At 40.4% G+C, this 15,818-nt stretch overlaps 2 protein-coding genes across 3 annotated transcripts; one reads left to right on the top strand and one right to left on the bottom strand.

Moving 5' to 3' along the window:
* Positions 1-4: 4 nt before the first annotated feature.
* Positions 5-4,204, bottom strand: chmp4c (charged multivesicular body protein 4C). The gene is made up of 5 exons (XM_071329048.1): positions 3,494-4,204; positions 2,967-3,144; positions 2,594-2,702; positions 2,279-2,411; positions 5-2,161 (listed from the first exon to the last, which is right to left on the bottom strand). The coding sequence occupies exons 1-5, from the start codon at positions 3,729-3,731 to the stop codon at positions 2,100-2,102; spliced, it is 720 nt and encodes a 239-aa protein (XP_071185149.1). The 5' UTR covers positions 3,732-4,204; the 3' UTR covers positions 5-2,099.
* Positions 4,205-4,717: 513 nt separating this feature from the next.
* On the top strand, positions 4,718-14,887 carry zfand1 (zinc finger, AN1-type domain 1). 2 transcript variants are annotated; one of them, XM_071329046.1, is made up of 8 exons: positions 4,718-4,833; positions 5,505-5,547; positions 5,734-5,773; positions 5,956-6,083; positions 10,401-10,492; positions 10,751-10,872; positions 14,016-14,171; positions 14,618-14,887. In XM_071329046.1, the coding sequence occupies exons 1-8, from the start codon at positions 4,779-4,781 to the stop codon at positions 14,792-14,794; spliced, it is 813 nt and encodes a 270-aa protein (XP_071185147.1). In that variant the 5' UTR covers positions 4,718-4,778; the 3' UTR covers positions 14,795-14,887. The 2 variants fall into 2 exon arrangements, with proteins under 2 accessions (XP_071185147.1, XP_071185148.1); XM_071329047.1 differs by having other exon boundaries at positions 14,621-14,887.
* Positions 14,888-15,818: the final 931 nt, after the last annotated feature.

Consider the following 15,818-nt stretch of genomic DNA (forward strand, 5'->3'; position numbering starts at 1 on the left):
AAAATAACAAAAAAAATGGGGTAATTTTATTTTGATAAAATCTTCAACATCCTTCATATTTACAAAAATTATATTTCTGTAAAACTCCGTAACATTCATAGCATAGTGCTTCACTCATATTCTTTATTATAATTCACTAACACTTATGTTTTTCAAACCCAGCACCTTTTACAAAGTAAAGTAGCCTACTGATAAGGGACATACAGTACAGTGTCTAGACATACAGTACAGTGTCTATTGAAAGTCTACACATTTCGCTGTCTTCAAATTAAATACATTTGATAAAATTAGATGTTCACAACCTACTCCACAATTATAGAAATTAAACAAATATGTGTTGATTGTGGATGTCTTCATACCAGTGTTAAACATTTGGTAGAATCTTATGTATAATGATTCACAGCTGTAATTTATCTTAGGGCAACATTTATCCATTGTTTTTGTCAAAATTACTCAAGCTCAGTAAATTTGGTTGGGAGTCATTGATGGAGAGCAATATTCAAACCTTGACTGATTTTCAAGCAGATTTAACTCAGGTCTAAGACCGGACCATTCAGTAACACTTAACACCTATAGGAAAGCCATTACAGTCAGTCCTTGGCATCAACATTTGTGAAATTTTCCCGCTGGAAAATAAAACTATCCCAGGGTTAGTTAGATATTCAGAAGCCTGTGGCAGTGTTTCCTCTAACTTTTTATCTCCTTTCATATTCCTTTTGATCTTGCCAAACTTCCCAGGCTGCCGGTAGCAAGCATTCCCATAACATGATATGTCTACCAGAATACTGAAGCAATTAAGACATTTCACTTTTGAAAATGTGGAGTTGGTTGTGGAGATCGTTAGGGAAAAAAATATCCAGTTGATTCACTTTTTAGATTTAAAGGGATAGTTCACCCAAATGGCACATTGGTTTCCTTACCCTGTAAGGCTAAGCAGTCTATGGGCCAGGTATGACAGCAATATTTATTTCCTTGGCACTGTTAACAAATGCAAACATTTTAGCATTTGTGGCACAAAACCCATTCAAGTCATAATACCGATATTAGCATTTTTTTTACACACCATGACCAAATCATACAAAAGTATCTACAACTGATTAAGATTCAAAAAATCACTTATTCACTGAACAATAATATAAAATGCAACGTGTAAAGTGTTGGTACCATGTTTCATGAGCTGAAATAAAAAGATCCCAGAAATGTTCGACGCACAAAAAACATTTACATTTTGTGCGCAAATTTGTTCACATCCCTGTTAGTGAGCATTTTTCCTTTGCAAAGATAATCCATGCACCTGACAGGTGTGGCACATCAAGAAGCTGATTAAACAGCATGATCATTACACTGGTACACCTTGTGCTGGGGACAGTAAAAGGCCACTAAAATGTGCAGTTATCACACAACACAATGCCACAGACATCAAGTTGAGGGAGCGTGCAATTGGCATGCTGACGGCAGGAATGCCCACCAGAGCTGTTGCCAGAGAATTGAATGTTCATTTCTCTACCCTAAGCCACCTCCAACAATTTTAGAGAATTTGGCAGTAGGTCCAACTGGCCTCACAACCGCAGACCACAAGTTTACCACACTAGCCCAGAACCTCCACATCTGGCTTCTTCACCTGCAGGATTGTCTGAATTTTTTGTTCAGTATAGATGATATGAAAATATTGAATATCAGTACCATGACTTAAATAGGAATTGTGCAACAAATGCTAAAATGTTATTGGTTTCCTTACTCAGTAAGCGGTCTATGGACAAAGTATGACAGCAATCCATGCTTTGGTTTAGTTTCCTGGCACTGTTTTAAAATAGGTGAACTATCCCTTTAATTTTAAGGAAGCTAAATGTTAAGAGAAGTGTGTAGACTTTCACTAGCGACTGTATCCTTCATTGACAGAAAATAGTGTAATATAGCAGTAATAAAAATCACCTAGTCAGAGCTCACATTCCAATACTTCACTTCCATATTTGTACAACACGCATAAAAACAATCCAACAGAATAGAGATCATTGGCTCTTCCCTAAGAAACTTATTAGAACAAAAAGATAAAAACATTCAAATTAACCTTCGTACATTTAGAGTCTGGTGTGTGTTAGTTACACAGCCCAAGCTGCCAGCATCTGCATGTCTTCATCATCCTCTACCCTCTTCTTGGACGCTGTAAAGCAGGAGGTCAAAACTGTTACCTGGAGTCGGTTTAACACAGACTGTATTATAAAAACTAGCATACACTTCAACTAGTTTATTATTCTGCAGGCCCTTGTCCTATACTTACGAGTGCGCTGGCTGGGTCGAGTTGAGGGCAGCTTGGAGGTGGGCAGTTTGGAGGCGGGCACACTGGGCACTCTGCCCATGTTCGTCATGCTCTCCTCCAGCTCCAATTCTGCCAGCTCTGCTAACAGCTCATCCTGCGGGATAATCAGAATGAGATGCATGCAGTATTGTACATGTTTGGCAACCAGGAAGTCACAAAACCTAAGTAGCCTATAAAGCAGCTAAATAAATGAATCCTCCACTGGTCACAGTGAATAGGCTAAGAGGATGAAATAAGATGTCTTTTTTGAGAAATGGTGAGCAGTAAATAGGTTACCTCATCAAATGCATCTCCGAAAGGTCGGGAGATAGCATCACAGATCTCCTGGGCCACTTCCTGCGACTCAGTGATGTCCTGCATCAGAGAGTCAATTTTATCCAGATCCCTGGGAGGAAAACAGAAGATTTAGGAACAATATAATAATAGTAGGTCCATCAGTAGGCCTAGTTAAATATGATCCTCTTTTTTCTGATATAACGTTAAACTCAGGTTGAAATAGAATTAGGAGCATATAATTGTCAATAAAGTAAATCTTGAGAAAGGACAGTGTTTGATAGCTACCAAGGACCAAAGTTGTGCACTATAGGGAATAGGGTGCCGTTTGCGGCGCATACCCGGTGTTGAATGGTTATTATCCTTGTTCACTCACATGTTCTGATGGACCCCCTTGATGGCCTTGGCAGCGTAGCCCATGGTCTTCAGGACCTCAGTGTTGGTGTTGGCATTCTCCAATGCCTCCCTTTGGAACTCGATGGTGGAGAGGGTCCCGTCAATCTGGGTGAGTTGCTGCTCAAAGCGCTTCTTCCTCTTCAGTGCCTGGAGGGCCGCTGGTGGTACAAAAATATGTTTCCGATGATTATTAAATAGCATATAGAAGTACCATTTGCATCTTTAGTAGTTAAGAAAAAAGCAATGGTAGAAGGGGTACAGCAGGACACAAATTAGTATGACCTAGATAGGAGTCATTAAAGAAAGTAACTGATAGCCTAATGACAGAAGATTGGGCTGCAAGCAGCACTGACACAAAACTAGTGTCTGTTTATAGGAGTTCCCTGTATTGACAAAATACTATACCAGAAAAGGCGGTATCCTATTGATACAGATTATTTCGGTTCAGGTGATTCAACATGGACCAACCAAATCATGCAGACGTGACAATATCAGACAAATACATACCACGTTTATTCTTGAGGCCATTCTTCTTTGCTATCATAATTTCTTGTTCAATTTTATTTTCTAAGAAGTCCTGTTTTTTCGCCAGCATCGCCTCTGTTTCTCGAAGTTTGTGAATGGCCTCCTGCGGGGTAGGTCCTGTCCGAGACCGATGGCCAAGTTTCGACTTCGAAGAGCTTGGATAGTGGCTAGAAGAGCTCGAACTTGAGCTTCCCTTGAACAATTTAGAAATTTTGCTCATTTTGGCCTTTTTTTGGTATTCAGTTAAAGTTACTTTTCAAATGTCGCTCGTTAGATCAACTTCTCTGGAGAAAGTCGCGCCAGGTGCAGGTTGCAATTCAAGTACGACGGCTTCAATTCAAAAACAGCTAGCCAGTCCCACACACCTGAGTGACGATTCCTGAAATGTGACACCTGTGGCGAGGCCGTGAAAAATAACAATAGGCTTTTATAATGAATGACACAATGGCCTAGGCCCTAACTATTATGAAAAAACGTGAATTTTACAAAGATAAATAACTAGGCCCCTATGAGAAAAGATTGCATATAAAGGATAGGCTTTAGGAAATGTATCTAATCATTTCATGTCAAGATAATCAACACAATAATAATTTAAAAAACAAAACATTTACAGTGGAATAATTCACCTACAATGTAGGCCTTTTCACAATGTATCACTCATAAATGTATCATTACTCGTTCGTACAACGTCTCAATTTATCATGGACAGAGAGTGGTTTATATTTAGTCACGTGAGTCCGTTGCAGGGTCAGAGCAAAGATTTTTTATAAGTAACATAAGATAGACCACAGCCTGTTGTTTCCAATGGGAGCATAGTCATAGTGGACAGAACAAGCAAGGAGTTGGACAGAACCAAACACGAACTAGTGAGAGCCGATTGGCGCGTTCTAGCATATATTTGCACATTTCCGTTAGAGAACGCCTACTCTGTGAAGTGCGCGTGTGCACTAACTCAATTCGCCCTTGCACTCCAAAACAAACAAACAACTTTGACAAAGGGTGAATTCTACAAAACTTTGGCCACTCTGTTCGTAACAGATTTATAGTTTTGAAAACAGAAAACTACATTGAGATCAAATGTTTAATCGATGAGAAAATTAGCAGAATGTCGGCAAAAATCCACCTCGCTCCATCTTCTCCCACTGCCAGCCACCACCGTATTTGGTAGTGAGTGGTATGCTTCACATTTTTACATCCGGTGAAATGTCTGTCTCATTGTTACATCTGTGGTCAAAGTTGAAAAGTTGAGTTTGACGCATGAAGAATCATGGCTGAACTAGACATTGGGAAACATTGTAACATAAAGTTCTGCCATCAGACAGGTTTTCATTAAAAAAACATTTTTACTAGAATTATGTGATCGAAAGAATGAACTATGTTGCTTAACGTTAAATGTTGTGTTTTTGTATTTGTAGCTACCGTTTGTTTTGCCCAACTTGCTAACTGGTTAGCTAGTTACATGGCTATGCTAATCACTGTAAGGCTGGCTAACTTGCAAGCTGTTGACAACATTTAGCTGCTAGCTAGCTAGTTAATAATACTTAGTCAATTTGTAAGTGTAGCCAATTTAATTTAGCTCTTATTTCTCTCTAGAAGTAGCTAGAAAGACAAAAGCTTTGTTAGCCAGTAGTCTCTTTGGAATCCTTAATGAGTCAGCAAGGGCAGCTAAAACTAGCAGTGGCTAGATGGGCAGTTAGCAATAGCTAGCCAGTTAGCAGTGGCTTGCCAATCCTATCACCAGAGAAGGAAGAGATGACATCCCACTCCCTATTTTCTTCTGGTTCTTATAACGTTACAGCGAAATAAGTAGACCAGACATAGTTGCTAATGCATTGGTGCATACTAAAAACATTTTTTTGTATTAAAGTGTCTGGGTGGGACATCTTCAATTATCCACCATCTTTTTGCAATCACTGCTGCTAGCCTTTGATTTTGGCATTATGTTGAAGTTGTCAATGCGTTTTACTACGGTCTATCCCAATTTCTCCTCCAGATTTTCTGCCATTCATTTGTGATGCCTGCAGAGGTGTTTTCTGGTAAGATCAGATTTTTGTTGTTGTTTAACCTTTTATTTATCCAGGTGATAAATATGATGGCCTGACTTGTGTATATGCGTTTAACTAAATTCAGTCACTATGGCTCTTGGGTTTGAATGTGATATAAAAACTAAAAAAATGTTTTTATGATTGACTACTAGACAAGTCTTTTTACTTTCCTTCCAGCCTTGAACACAGAAGTCGAGATATGCACGCTTGTCCTGTGGTAAGATTTTTTTTGCATCCTAATTCCTACTTTTGACCAGAGCCCACTATTTTGACCCAAAAGTAATGCCCTATATAGGGAATAGGGTGTCAAATGGGACGCATATTCAGCGTTGAGATTTAATGGCAAACTAGTTTTCTCATGATTTTGAATTCAGTCATGATTGAAAATGTTTTTCTCAGGTGGACGTTAAAAAAGAAGTCCAGATATCTGGTGGCTGTACAAGATACCCATGCACATTTGAAGACTGCAAAGGGAAAGAACTGTTGCCAGTCATTTGTCCACACTGTCAGAAACATTTCTGTTTGGCGTAAGTGTCATGTTTTTTCTCTTTGTCTGCCCTGGTCTCTCCAACAAGAACAGGGACCATATTTAAAAAGTTTCTCAGAAGGAGTGCTGATCTACGATCAGTTTTGCCTTTTCAAAATGGATGGACAGGGGTGATCCTAAATCAGAACTCCTATTCTGAGACACTTTGTGAATACGGGCCCAGATCTACTGTAACTAGTGTTAGGTGATGTGTTGTTTGAGGAGTAGAGCATGGGTTCTCAAACTTTTTGGGTCCGGGACATCTTTTGTGACATCAAATTTATCAGGGACCACCTCGAATGAGAGTACAACTCTTTGTATGTTATTTCTATGACTTTGCCAGTGCATTGCTGGACAAACCGTGTCTCAGGCCCTGGGAAATACCATTTTAAAGGCACACCTCTTGGCATTGATTAAATAAAGTTAATTAAATACTGGTTAAATAAAGGTGAAATAAATAAATAAAATTGGAGTGAAAATGTTGCAGTTTCCAAGCAAATTTCCTGCAATTGGTAAAAACCTGAGGGGTGGGCCTGGAGAAATGCAACCACTCTCAAATTCATAGAATGAGCTATAGATACAAGGACTGACCGTCCATGATATCTACATTATAGTTTTAACAATGTTTTGAGGCTATACAGTGTTCTTTTTAAAATATTTAGTGGAACAAGCTTATATTTTGGGTTCTGATGGGGTACAACAGTTGAACTAAGCTCATGACTCATTTATAAGCTATATTCTTTACAAATCAATGGGTATATCCTGATATTCCATACAAAACAATGGATGTAGCTAAACTAAAGGCATCCGCATGCTTCCCATTTATTTCTGTATTATTTTTTTATTTAACCATTATTTAACTAGGCAAGTCAGTTAAGAACAAATTCTTATTTACAATGACAGCCTACCAAAAGGCAAAAGGCCTCCTGTGGGGACTGGGATTATATATTTTTAAATTATAAATATAGGACAAAACACATATCACGACACTACATAAAGAGAGACCTAAGACAACAACATAGCAAGGCAGCAACACATGACAACACAGCATGGTAGCAACATGACAACAACATGGTAGTAACACAACATGGTAGCAGCACAAAACATGGTACAAACATTATTGGGCACAGACAACAGCACAAACGGCACGAAGGTAGAGACAGCAATACATCCCATCCAAAACAGTTTGGAACAGTTTGTGCACACACTACATTATCAAAGTATGTGGACACCTGCTCATAGAACATCTCATTCTAAAATCATGCGCATTAATATGGAGTTGGTCCCCCTTTGCTGCTATAACAGCCTCCACTCTTCTGGGATGGCTTTCCACTAGATGTTGGAAATTTGCTGTGGGGACTTGCTTCCATTCAGCAGCAAGAGCATTAGTGAGGTCAGGCACTGATGTTGCAGGCAATCTCAACGCTGTGTGTTACAGGGAAGACATCCTCCTCCCTCATGTGGTACCCTTCCTGCATGCTCATCCTGACATGACCCTCCAGCATGACAATGCCACCAGCCATACTGCTCGTTCTGTGCGTGATTTCCTGCAAGACAGGAATGTCAGTGTTCTGCCATGGCCAGCGAAGAGTCCGGATCTCAATCCCATTGAGCACGTCTGGGACCTGTTGGATCGGAGAGTGAGGGCTAGGGCCATTCTAATTAAATTAAATTTTAAAAACTTTAATTTTAATAATTGTATTCATAGGTTACTATTTCATCCCTCAACAAAAATATAGGTCTTGCCCCGACACATCTATGGTTGCGAGCCAAGCCGGCAGGCCGTTCATTCTAGCGGTTAGGTTGCCAGAGACGCAACCCGGTCATTAAGTATTTTTATTCTATATCTATTTACACTGTTGTTGCTTACCCAGATTCGTCTGTCGGACTGCCAGATGGTGAAGTGTGATTCATTACTCCAGAGAACACGTTTCCACTGCTCCAGAGTCCAATGGTGGCGAACTTTACACCTCCAGCCGACGCTTGGCATTGCACATGGTGATCTTAGGGTTGTGTGCGGCTGCTCGGCCGATGAAACCCATTTCATGAAACTCCTGACTAACAGTTATTGTGCCGACATTGCTTCCAGAGGCAGTTTGAAACTGTAGTGAGTGTTGCAACCGAGAACAGACATTTTTACGCACTTCAGCACTCGGCTGTCCTGTTCTGTGAGCTTGTGTGGCCTACCACATCACGGCTGACCCGTTGTTGCTCCTAGACTTTTCCACTTCACAATAACAGTACTTTCAGGTGACCGAGGCAGCTCTAGCAGGGCAGAAATGTGACGAACTGACTTGTTAGAAAGGTGGCATCCTATGATGGTGCCACGTTCAAAGTCACTGAGCTCTTCATTAAGGCCATTCTACTGCCAATGTCTGTCTATAGAGATTGCATGGCTGTGTGCTCGATTTTATACACCTGTCAGCAACAGGTGGGGCTGAAATGGGGGCGGTCTAGTGGTTAGAGCGTTGGGCCAGTAACCAAAAGGTTGCTAGATCGAGCTGACAAGGTAAAAATCTGTCGTACTGCCCCTGAACTAGGCCTTCATTGTAAATAAGAATTTGTTCTTAACTGACTTGCCTAGTTAAATACAGATAAAAAAAAATTAAAAAATAGCCAAATCCACTCATTTGATGGGGTGTCCACATACTTTTGTATAAACAGTGTATAGTATGATGATATTTTGTGACCTTCGCCTGTTCATGCGCACAATTTTTTTTATTGAGGCAAGCTGAAGTCTACGTCCCTTTGTAGGTGATTGGTCAACAATAGGGATTCTTCAATGAAGTGTTGTCATTCAACGAGACATGCACATTTTTCACTTGAGAAATACTGCACCAAACATTTTAGGTAGATGTAAAATTACGTGACTAAAATCTCCTTGGAAAAAATGTCTGTTAATGACAGATTTCTTGAGTGATCATACAGTGCATTTAGAAAGTATTTATACCCCTTTACTTATTCCACATTTTATTGTTACAGCCTGAATTCCAAATTGATGAAATAGCTTTTTTTTCACACCCATCTACACACAATACCCCATAATGACAATGTGAAAACATGTTTTTAGATATTTTTGTAAATTTATTGAATATAGAAATATCCATATACATAGGTATTCACACCCCTGAGTCAATACATTGAATCCCCTTTCGCAGTGATTACAGCTGATAGTCTTTCTGGTAAGTCTTTAAGAGCTTTACTCACCTGGATTTGACAAAATTGCGCATTATTCTTAAAACAATTCTTCAAGCTCTGTGAAGTTGGTTGTTCATGTCTCGATTGCCATTTTCAAGTCTTACCATAGATTTTCAAGCTGATTTAAGTCAAACCTGTAACTAGGCCAGTCGGGAACATTCAATGTCGTCTTGGTATGTAACTCCATTGTATATTTGGCCTTGTGTTTTAGGTTATTGTCCTGCTGAAAGTTAAATTTGTTCTCCCAATGTCTGTTGGAAAGCAGACTGAACCAGGTTTTCCTCTAGGATTTTGCCTATGCTTAGCTCTATTCAGTTTGTTTTTATCCTTAAAAAACGTCCTAGTCCTTGACGATGACAAGCATACCCATAACATGATGCAGCCACCGCCATGCTTAGAAATATGAAGAGTGGTACACAGTGATGTGTTAGGACATAAAGTTAATTTCTTTGCCACATTTTTTGCAGTTTTACTTTATTGCAAACAGGATGCATGTTTTGGAATATTTTTATTCTGTACAGCTGTCCCTTTTTTCACTGTCATTTAGGTTAGTATTGTGGAGTGAAAACTGAGGATGGATCCACAACCTTGTATTCTCCCATCACAGCCATTAAACTCTGTAACTGTTTTAGTCATCATTGGCGTCATGGTTAAAATCCCTGAGCGGTTTCCTTCCTCATTCTATTTTGAGGAAGTGTGTACTGGCTACAGGGTCTCAAGATGGACTTACCCGAACGGAAGCATGCTGACGCACATTTATGTATTAGATTTTTTACATTTTCTGGGAATACAAGAAGTATTATAAATTGACAAATGGATAATTGGTGGAGCACTGTGGATACCAATATCCCTGTGAGCCTCCCAGGCCCATGTTTCCCAGGATTAATAACATACATTTTAGATTAATAATATTACATTGTATTTTATTACACCCTCAAAACTTATTCCATGGATCCCTTGGCCAAAATTAGGTTAATATGTTGTTCGAAATATTCCTTTAAAAAAATGTAATGTAAGAAAATATATTTCTTTGAGATCTAGCTGTGGACCGCCTGCAGTGGAAAGACATGATGGGTGTGTTAAAAGCTCCTCTCATACCCCCATTTTCTTTATTCTCCAGCCACCGTCACCAAGATGACCACAAGTGTGATAAACTGGAAACACCCAAGCCTCGCATGGCTGCCACGCAAGCGCTCGTGCAGAAGATTGTAGGTTAGTCACAGTCACAACTTTTCATCACAAACCCCAAAAATTACTTTCACTGGGTTCATTGGAGTTCTATCCCAAATTGTACCCTATTACCTATTTCCACAGGGCTGTGGTCAAAAGTAGTGAACTATATAGGGAATATATAGTGTATGTATGACATTCATGGCCATACAGGATATGCTTATCCCTGCTATTCTTTAGCCTGTCCACATGAGGGCAGTGTTCACCAAAATGTTGGGTTCTACCCTCTTGACTGAACAGAGTCCAAGAAGGCTTTGCCTCCGAGGAAAGGTCGCAAGGGAGTAAAGAATGCTGCAACAGCAGCCAAGGTGGCTTTGATGAAACTAAAGCTTCATGCTGCAGGAGACAAGGGACTGCCACAGGTACTACCAGTCTGGAATTAAGAGCGATGGAGAGCGAGATGCAGAGTGATTGCGTCCAACCTATTCCCTAGTGGGCTACTACTTTCAAAAGTAGTGCACTATTTAGGGAATAGGGTGTAATTTGAGATTCAGCTACTGGGAGAGTGTGTGTGTCTGATGTGTAGACTTGAACTGTGATGGTATTATTAAAGTGCGGCTGTGAGATGTATATATATAATGCCACATACTATGTTGGGTCAAGAAGTAATAACCTAATTTATGCTGCTTTGATTTGCGGGGGGGGGGGGGGGGGGTGTATATACTACTGGTCAAAAGTTTTAGAACATCTACTCATTCAAGGGTTTTTCTTAATTTTTTACTGTTTTCTACATTGTAGAATAATAGTGAAGACATCAACTATGAAATGACACTTATGGAATCATGTAGTTACCAAAAAAGTGTTAAACAAATCAAAATATATTTTATATTTGAGATTCTTCAAATAGCCACCCTTTGCCTTGATGACAGCTTTGCACACTCTTGACATTCAATCAACCAGCTTCATGAGGTAGTCACCTGGAATGCATTTCAATTAACAGGTGTGCCTTAAGTAAATTTGTGGAATTTCTTTCCTTAATGCGTTTGAGCCAATCAGTTGTGTTGTGACAAGATGAGGGGATATACAGAAGATAGCCCTATTTGGTATAAGACCAAGTCCATATTATGACAAGAACAGCTCATATAAGCAAAGAGAAATGATAGTCCATTACTTTAAGACATTAAGGTCAGTCAATACGGAACATTTCAAGAACCTTACGTTTCTTCAAGTGCAGTCGCAAAAACCATCAAGCGCTATGATGAAACAGGCTCTCATGAGGACCGCCACAGGAATAGCAGACCCAGAGTTACCTCTGCTGCAGAGGATACGTTCATTAGTTACCAGCCTCAGAAAATGCAGCGCAAGTAAATGCTTCAAAGTTCAAGTAACAGACACATCTCATCAACTGTTCAGAGGAGACTGTGTGAATCAGGCCTTCATGGTCGATTGCTGCAAAGAAACCACTACTAAAGGACACCAATAATAAGAAGAGACTTGCTTGGGCCAATAAACACAAGCAATGGACATTAGACCGGTGGAAATGTGTCCTTTGGTCTGGAGTCCAGATTTGAGATTTTTAGTTCCAACCGCTGTGTCTTTGTGAGATGCGGTGTGGGTGAACGGATGATCTCCGCATGTGTATTTCCCTCCGTAAAGCACGGATGAGGTGTTGGTGTGGGGGTGCTTTGCTGGTGACACTGTCTGTGATTTATTTAGAATTTGAGGCACACTTAACCAGCCTTAACACTTAACCAGCATGGCTACCACAGCATTCTGCAGCGATACGCCACTCCATCTGGTTTGGGCTTAGTGGGACTTTCATTTGTTTTTCAACAGGACAATGACCCAACACACCTCCAAGCTGTGTAAGGGCTATTTTACCAAGAAGGAGAGTGATGGAGTGCTGCATCAGATGACCTGGCCTCCACAATACTCCGACCTCAACCAAATTGTGATGGTTTGGGATGAGTCGGACCACAGAGTGAAGGAAAAGCAGTCAACAAGTGCTCAGCATATGTGGGAATCCTTCAAGATTGTTGGAAAAGCATTCCCGGTGAAGCTGGTTTGGAGAATGCCAAGCTGTCATCAAGGCAGGGTGGCTATTTGAAGAATCTCATATAAAACACTTTAGTTACTACATAATTCCATATGTTATTTCATAGTTTTGATGTCTTTACTGTTATTCTACAATGTAGAGAATAGTAAAAATAAAGCAAAACCCTTGAATGAGGTGTTCTAGAACTTTTGACCGGTAGTGTATATACTGTATATTTGTTTGCAATTGTTTATACCAATCTAAAACGATGCATAAGTCTCTGCGATGCTTTAGGCTAGAGACAAGCGGTAGAATGCCAGAGGATCGGCTATGAAAAGCCAACTGACATTTAGTCCTGAGGTGCTGACCTGTCGCACCCTCGACAACTACTGTGATTATTATTATTTGACCATGCTGGTCATTTATGAACATTTGAACATCTTGGCCATGTTCTGTTATTATCTCCACCCGGCACAGCCAGAAGAGGACTGGCCACCCCTCATAGCCTGGTTCCTCTCTAGGTTTCTTCCTAGGTTTCGGCCTTTCTAGGGAGTTTTTCCTAGCCACCGTGCTTCTACACCTGCATTGCTTGCTGTTTGGGGTTTTAGGCTGGGTTTCTGTACAGCACTTTGAGATATCAGCTGATGGGCTATATAAATACATTTGATTTGATGAAGAGTTATCTCTGATGCGAAATTCTTTGGTTTTTCTCTATGATATTCAGAAGCTGAGTTAAAGCCTTCTAAAATTGAGGAGTCAAAGAAATTACACCCTCTAAATTACCCCCTCTAATTTCTTTGACTCCTCAACTTTCGAAGGTCGTACCTCTGCTGAATATCATAGAGACAAACCAAAGATATTCCCAGCAGTCGACTCTTCCGCTGCCAATTTACCGCTTGTATCTAGCCTAAAGCGTTGCAGATTTATGCATTGTTTTTAAACAATCGCATATAATAAACAAATATTCCCCCCTCAAGTCAAGGAAGGTTTACACCCGAGGAAGAGTCACCTCTGATGGGAATATCTTTGGTTTGTCTCTGATATTCAGAAGCTGAGCTATGACCTTTTTAAAGTTGAGGAGTCAAAGAAACTTGCTTGGAAGTAATCTTATACAATGTGACTCTGTCGCTATCAATTGATCTATTCACTTTCTGTAAAAGAGAAATATGTGTATAATAAATTGAAAACATTGGCCTATAAAACATATTTGGTAGCGGGGAAATCGGGTTTAGAATGCATTTTCCTTATCTATTATTATTATTTATTTATTTTATTAAATAGCCTATCCAAAAGATGCCATGAGTCTTGTTAAACTATACTAACTCATTAAACATTCAATCTGGTTTAATATAGGCTATGTCAATAAACAATAATAAGGGAGTGATACTAAACATGGGGTGCACGGTGAAAAGGTTGGGAACCCTGCTGTAAACAGCATCTACTTGTCATCATTCTATAAAGAATCAGTGTCTTATGTGCTTTTGCATTTTATTTGATGTACAAGTCCACATCTCTAACTTTGCTTTCCAGACAGAGAGGACCTATTTCAATGTCTTCCTTCCCAAAGAGGGCAAAGCCTCCAGCCTGCCTATGTTTTTCTGTTCCAAGTGGAGTGTGGGGAAAGTAGTGGACTACGCCGCCTCACTGGCCAGCCTCAAGAACAGCAACAACGTACTGACGGCTAAGGTAACAGAAAACAGCCTCGAGCAGCAGGTTCCAATCAACCTATTGTACCGCTGTCATCGAGCACATTTTAGAAACCTCTCTTTTTGAAACATCTTAGAACAATGTATTAACAGAAAGGTAACCGAAAACTATCACGAGCTGTCTCCAAGCAGAAAAACCTATTCTACCATTGTCATTATGCAAATATTAGAGACGAAACATACCAACACGAACATTGGCAGTGCGCAATGGCTATCCATCCTATCGCCACTGACCACAGAACATCGGCCACCATTTTCTATTTGTTTCCATTCTATTCTACATGTTGAATCGCCACCATTTGTCGACACCCAGCAGGTGATCTCCTGCGCATGGCAAACTTTCCTGTTGGTCTGTCTTGTCTCTAAGATACCTCTTACTAAAAACCTACTTTGTCCTCCCCCTGTGGCGTTGTTGTTGGCGCGTAGAAGCTGCGGCTGTGCCACCCCCAGACGGGCGAAGCTCTCAAGATGGACGATACCCTTCTCTCCATGCTGGCTCACCCAGACTCGCCCCTCTACAACGGGGGAAACGTGATCCTTGAGTACCTGGAGAACGACTGCTCAGGCCTGGAGGACACCTCTGCCTACATCCCACAGTCCTGACTCGCACACGACACTGATGGTCTAAATCATTTTGAGTCGTTGGAATACTATGAACGTGTTTTCTTATTTAGGGTAGTAAAGTTTTGATTTACAGCAGTTTGACGTGTGCTTCATTTGCTTAGAAAAGACAATGTACGAATGTGTATTTTGTGAAGTACAGGGGTGGTGGTGTAGTCATGATCTGGAAAAGGGCTTCCAATGTCAGTTCTCTAGTACCTATGTGATAGTAAAACATTTCCCTTATTATTGTGATCCTCTGGGCCACTTTGGAATTTGGAATTCACTATTGACAGTAATGAACGCTAGCCACATGCATTTAAATTTGGTGTGAGCAAGCCATGTTACGGCGAGGATGGGGATAGTGATCTGTGCAATTATAAATTGGGAGTTGGAACCAAAGTACTCGACAGTAATTTGCCATTGATTAATGGTATACTCATTGAAAAACAAGCCGATTCTAATCAACCCAGGTGGGATTTGAACCCACAATCGACAGGCTGATTGATGCCTTTTCCACTGGGCCACTGATGTAAAGGTGAGAAAAATTGATTTGGTCAGATCGTGTTGTTTTTACAGGCGAGATAAACTCCCCGCTACTCTGTTCTCTGCCTCAGCCAAGTGGAACACCGGTGCATAATCGTTGTTAAACACAGGAACCTTCCTCTGTACCTGTTCAAACTGATGTCATTTCCAACATTATTCTCATCATTCAAATAAGAAAATTACACTACCCAAGGTTATTCATGGTAAACGCTGCAAATATTGTCTCAATCGGAAATGACCTTTAAATGTCCACTGCGCTTTTAAGCGGATCTACCGCTGATCGGATTGAATCCCGGCCTTAGCAGCATGACTTTCAAGCAAGTAGCAGTTTCTTATGCTGTCGATCCCATCAGATCATATACTGATAGTGTTTCCATACCTTTTAATATCCTGTTGAATCCGATCCACCAGCACCCCCACGGAACAAACACCATTCAGTTAGCAGCAAATAATTGGTCATTGGAACTAGCTGTAGGAAAGC

Source organism: Salvelinus alpinus, chromosome 10 (assembly GCF_045679555.1).
Source record: "Salvelinus alpinus chromosome 10, SLU_Salpinus.1, whole genome shotgun sequence".
Lineage (NCBI taxonomy): Eukaryota > Metazoa > Chordata > Actinopteri > Salmoniformes > Salmonidae > Salvelinus > Salvelinus alpinus.

Coding starts and splice junctions, on each gene's coding strand:
- chmp4c (XM_071329048.1), bottom strand. CDS start 3,731: ATGAGCAAAATTTCTAAATTGTTCAAGGGAAGCTCAAGTTCGAGCTCT. Junction 2,412..2,593: donor TCGGAGATGCATTTGATGAG/GTAACCTATTTA, acceptor ATTATCCCGCAG/GATGAGCTGTTAGCAGAGCT. Junction 2,162..2,278: donor TCGACCCAGCCAGCGCACTC/GTAAGTATAGGA, acceptor CCTGCTTTACAG/CGTCCAAGAAGAGGGTAGAG.
- zfand1 (XM_071329046.1), top strand. CDS start 4,779: ATGGCTGAACTAGACATTGGGAAACATTGTAACATAAAGTTCTGCCAT. Junction 5,548..5,733: donor GCCTGCAGAGGTGTTTTCTG/GTAAGATCAGAT, acceptor CTTTCCTTCCAG/CCTTGAACACAGAAGTCGAG. Junction 10,873..14,015: donor GAGACAAGGGACTGCCACAG/GTACTACCAGTC, acceptor TTTGCTTTCCAG/ACAGAGAGGACCTATTTCAA.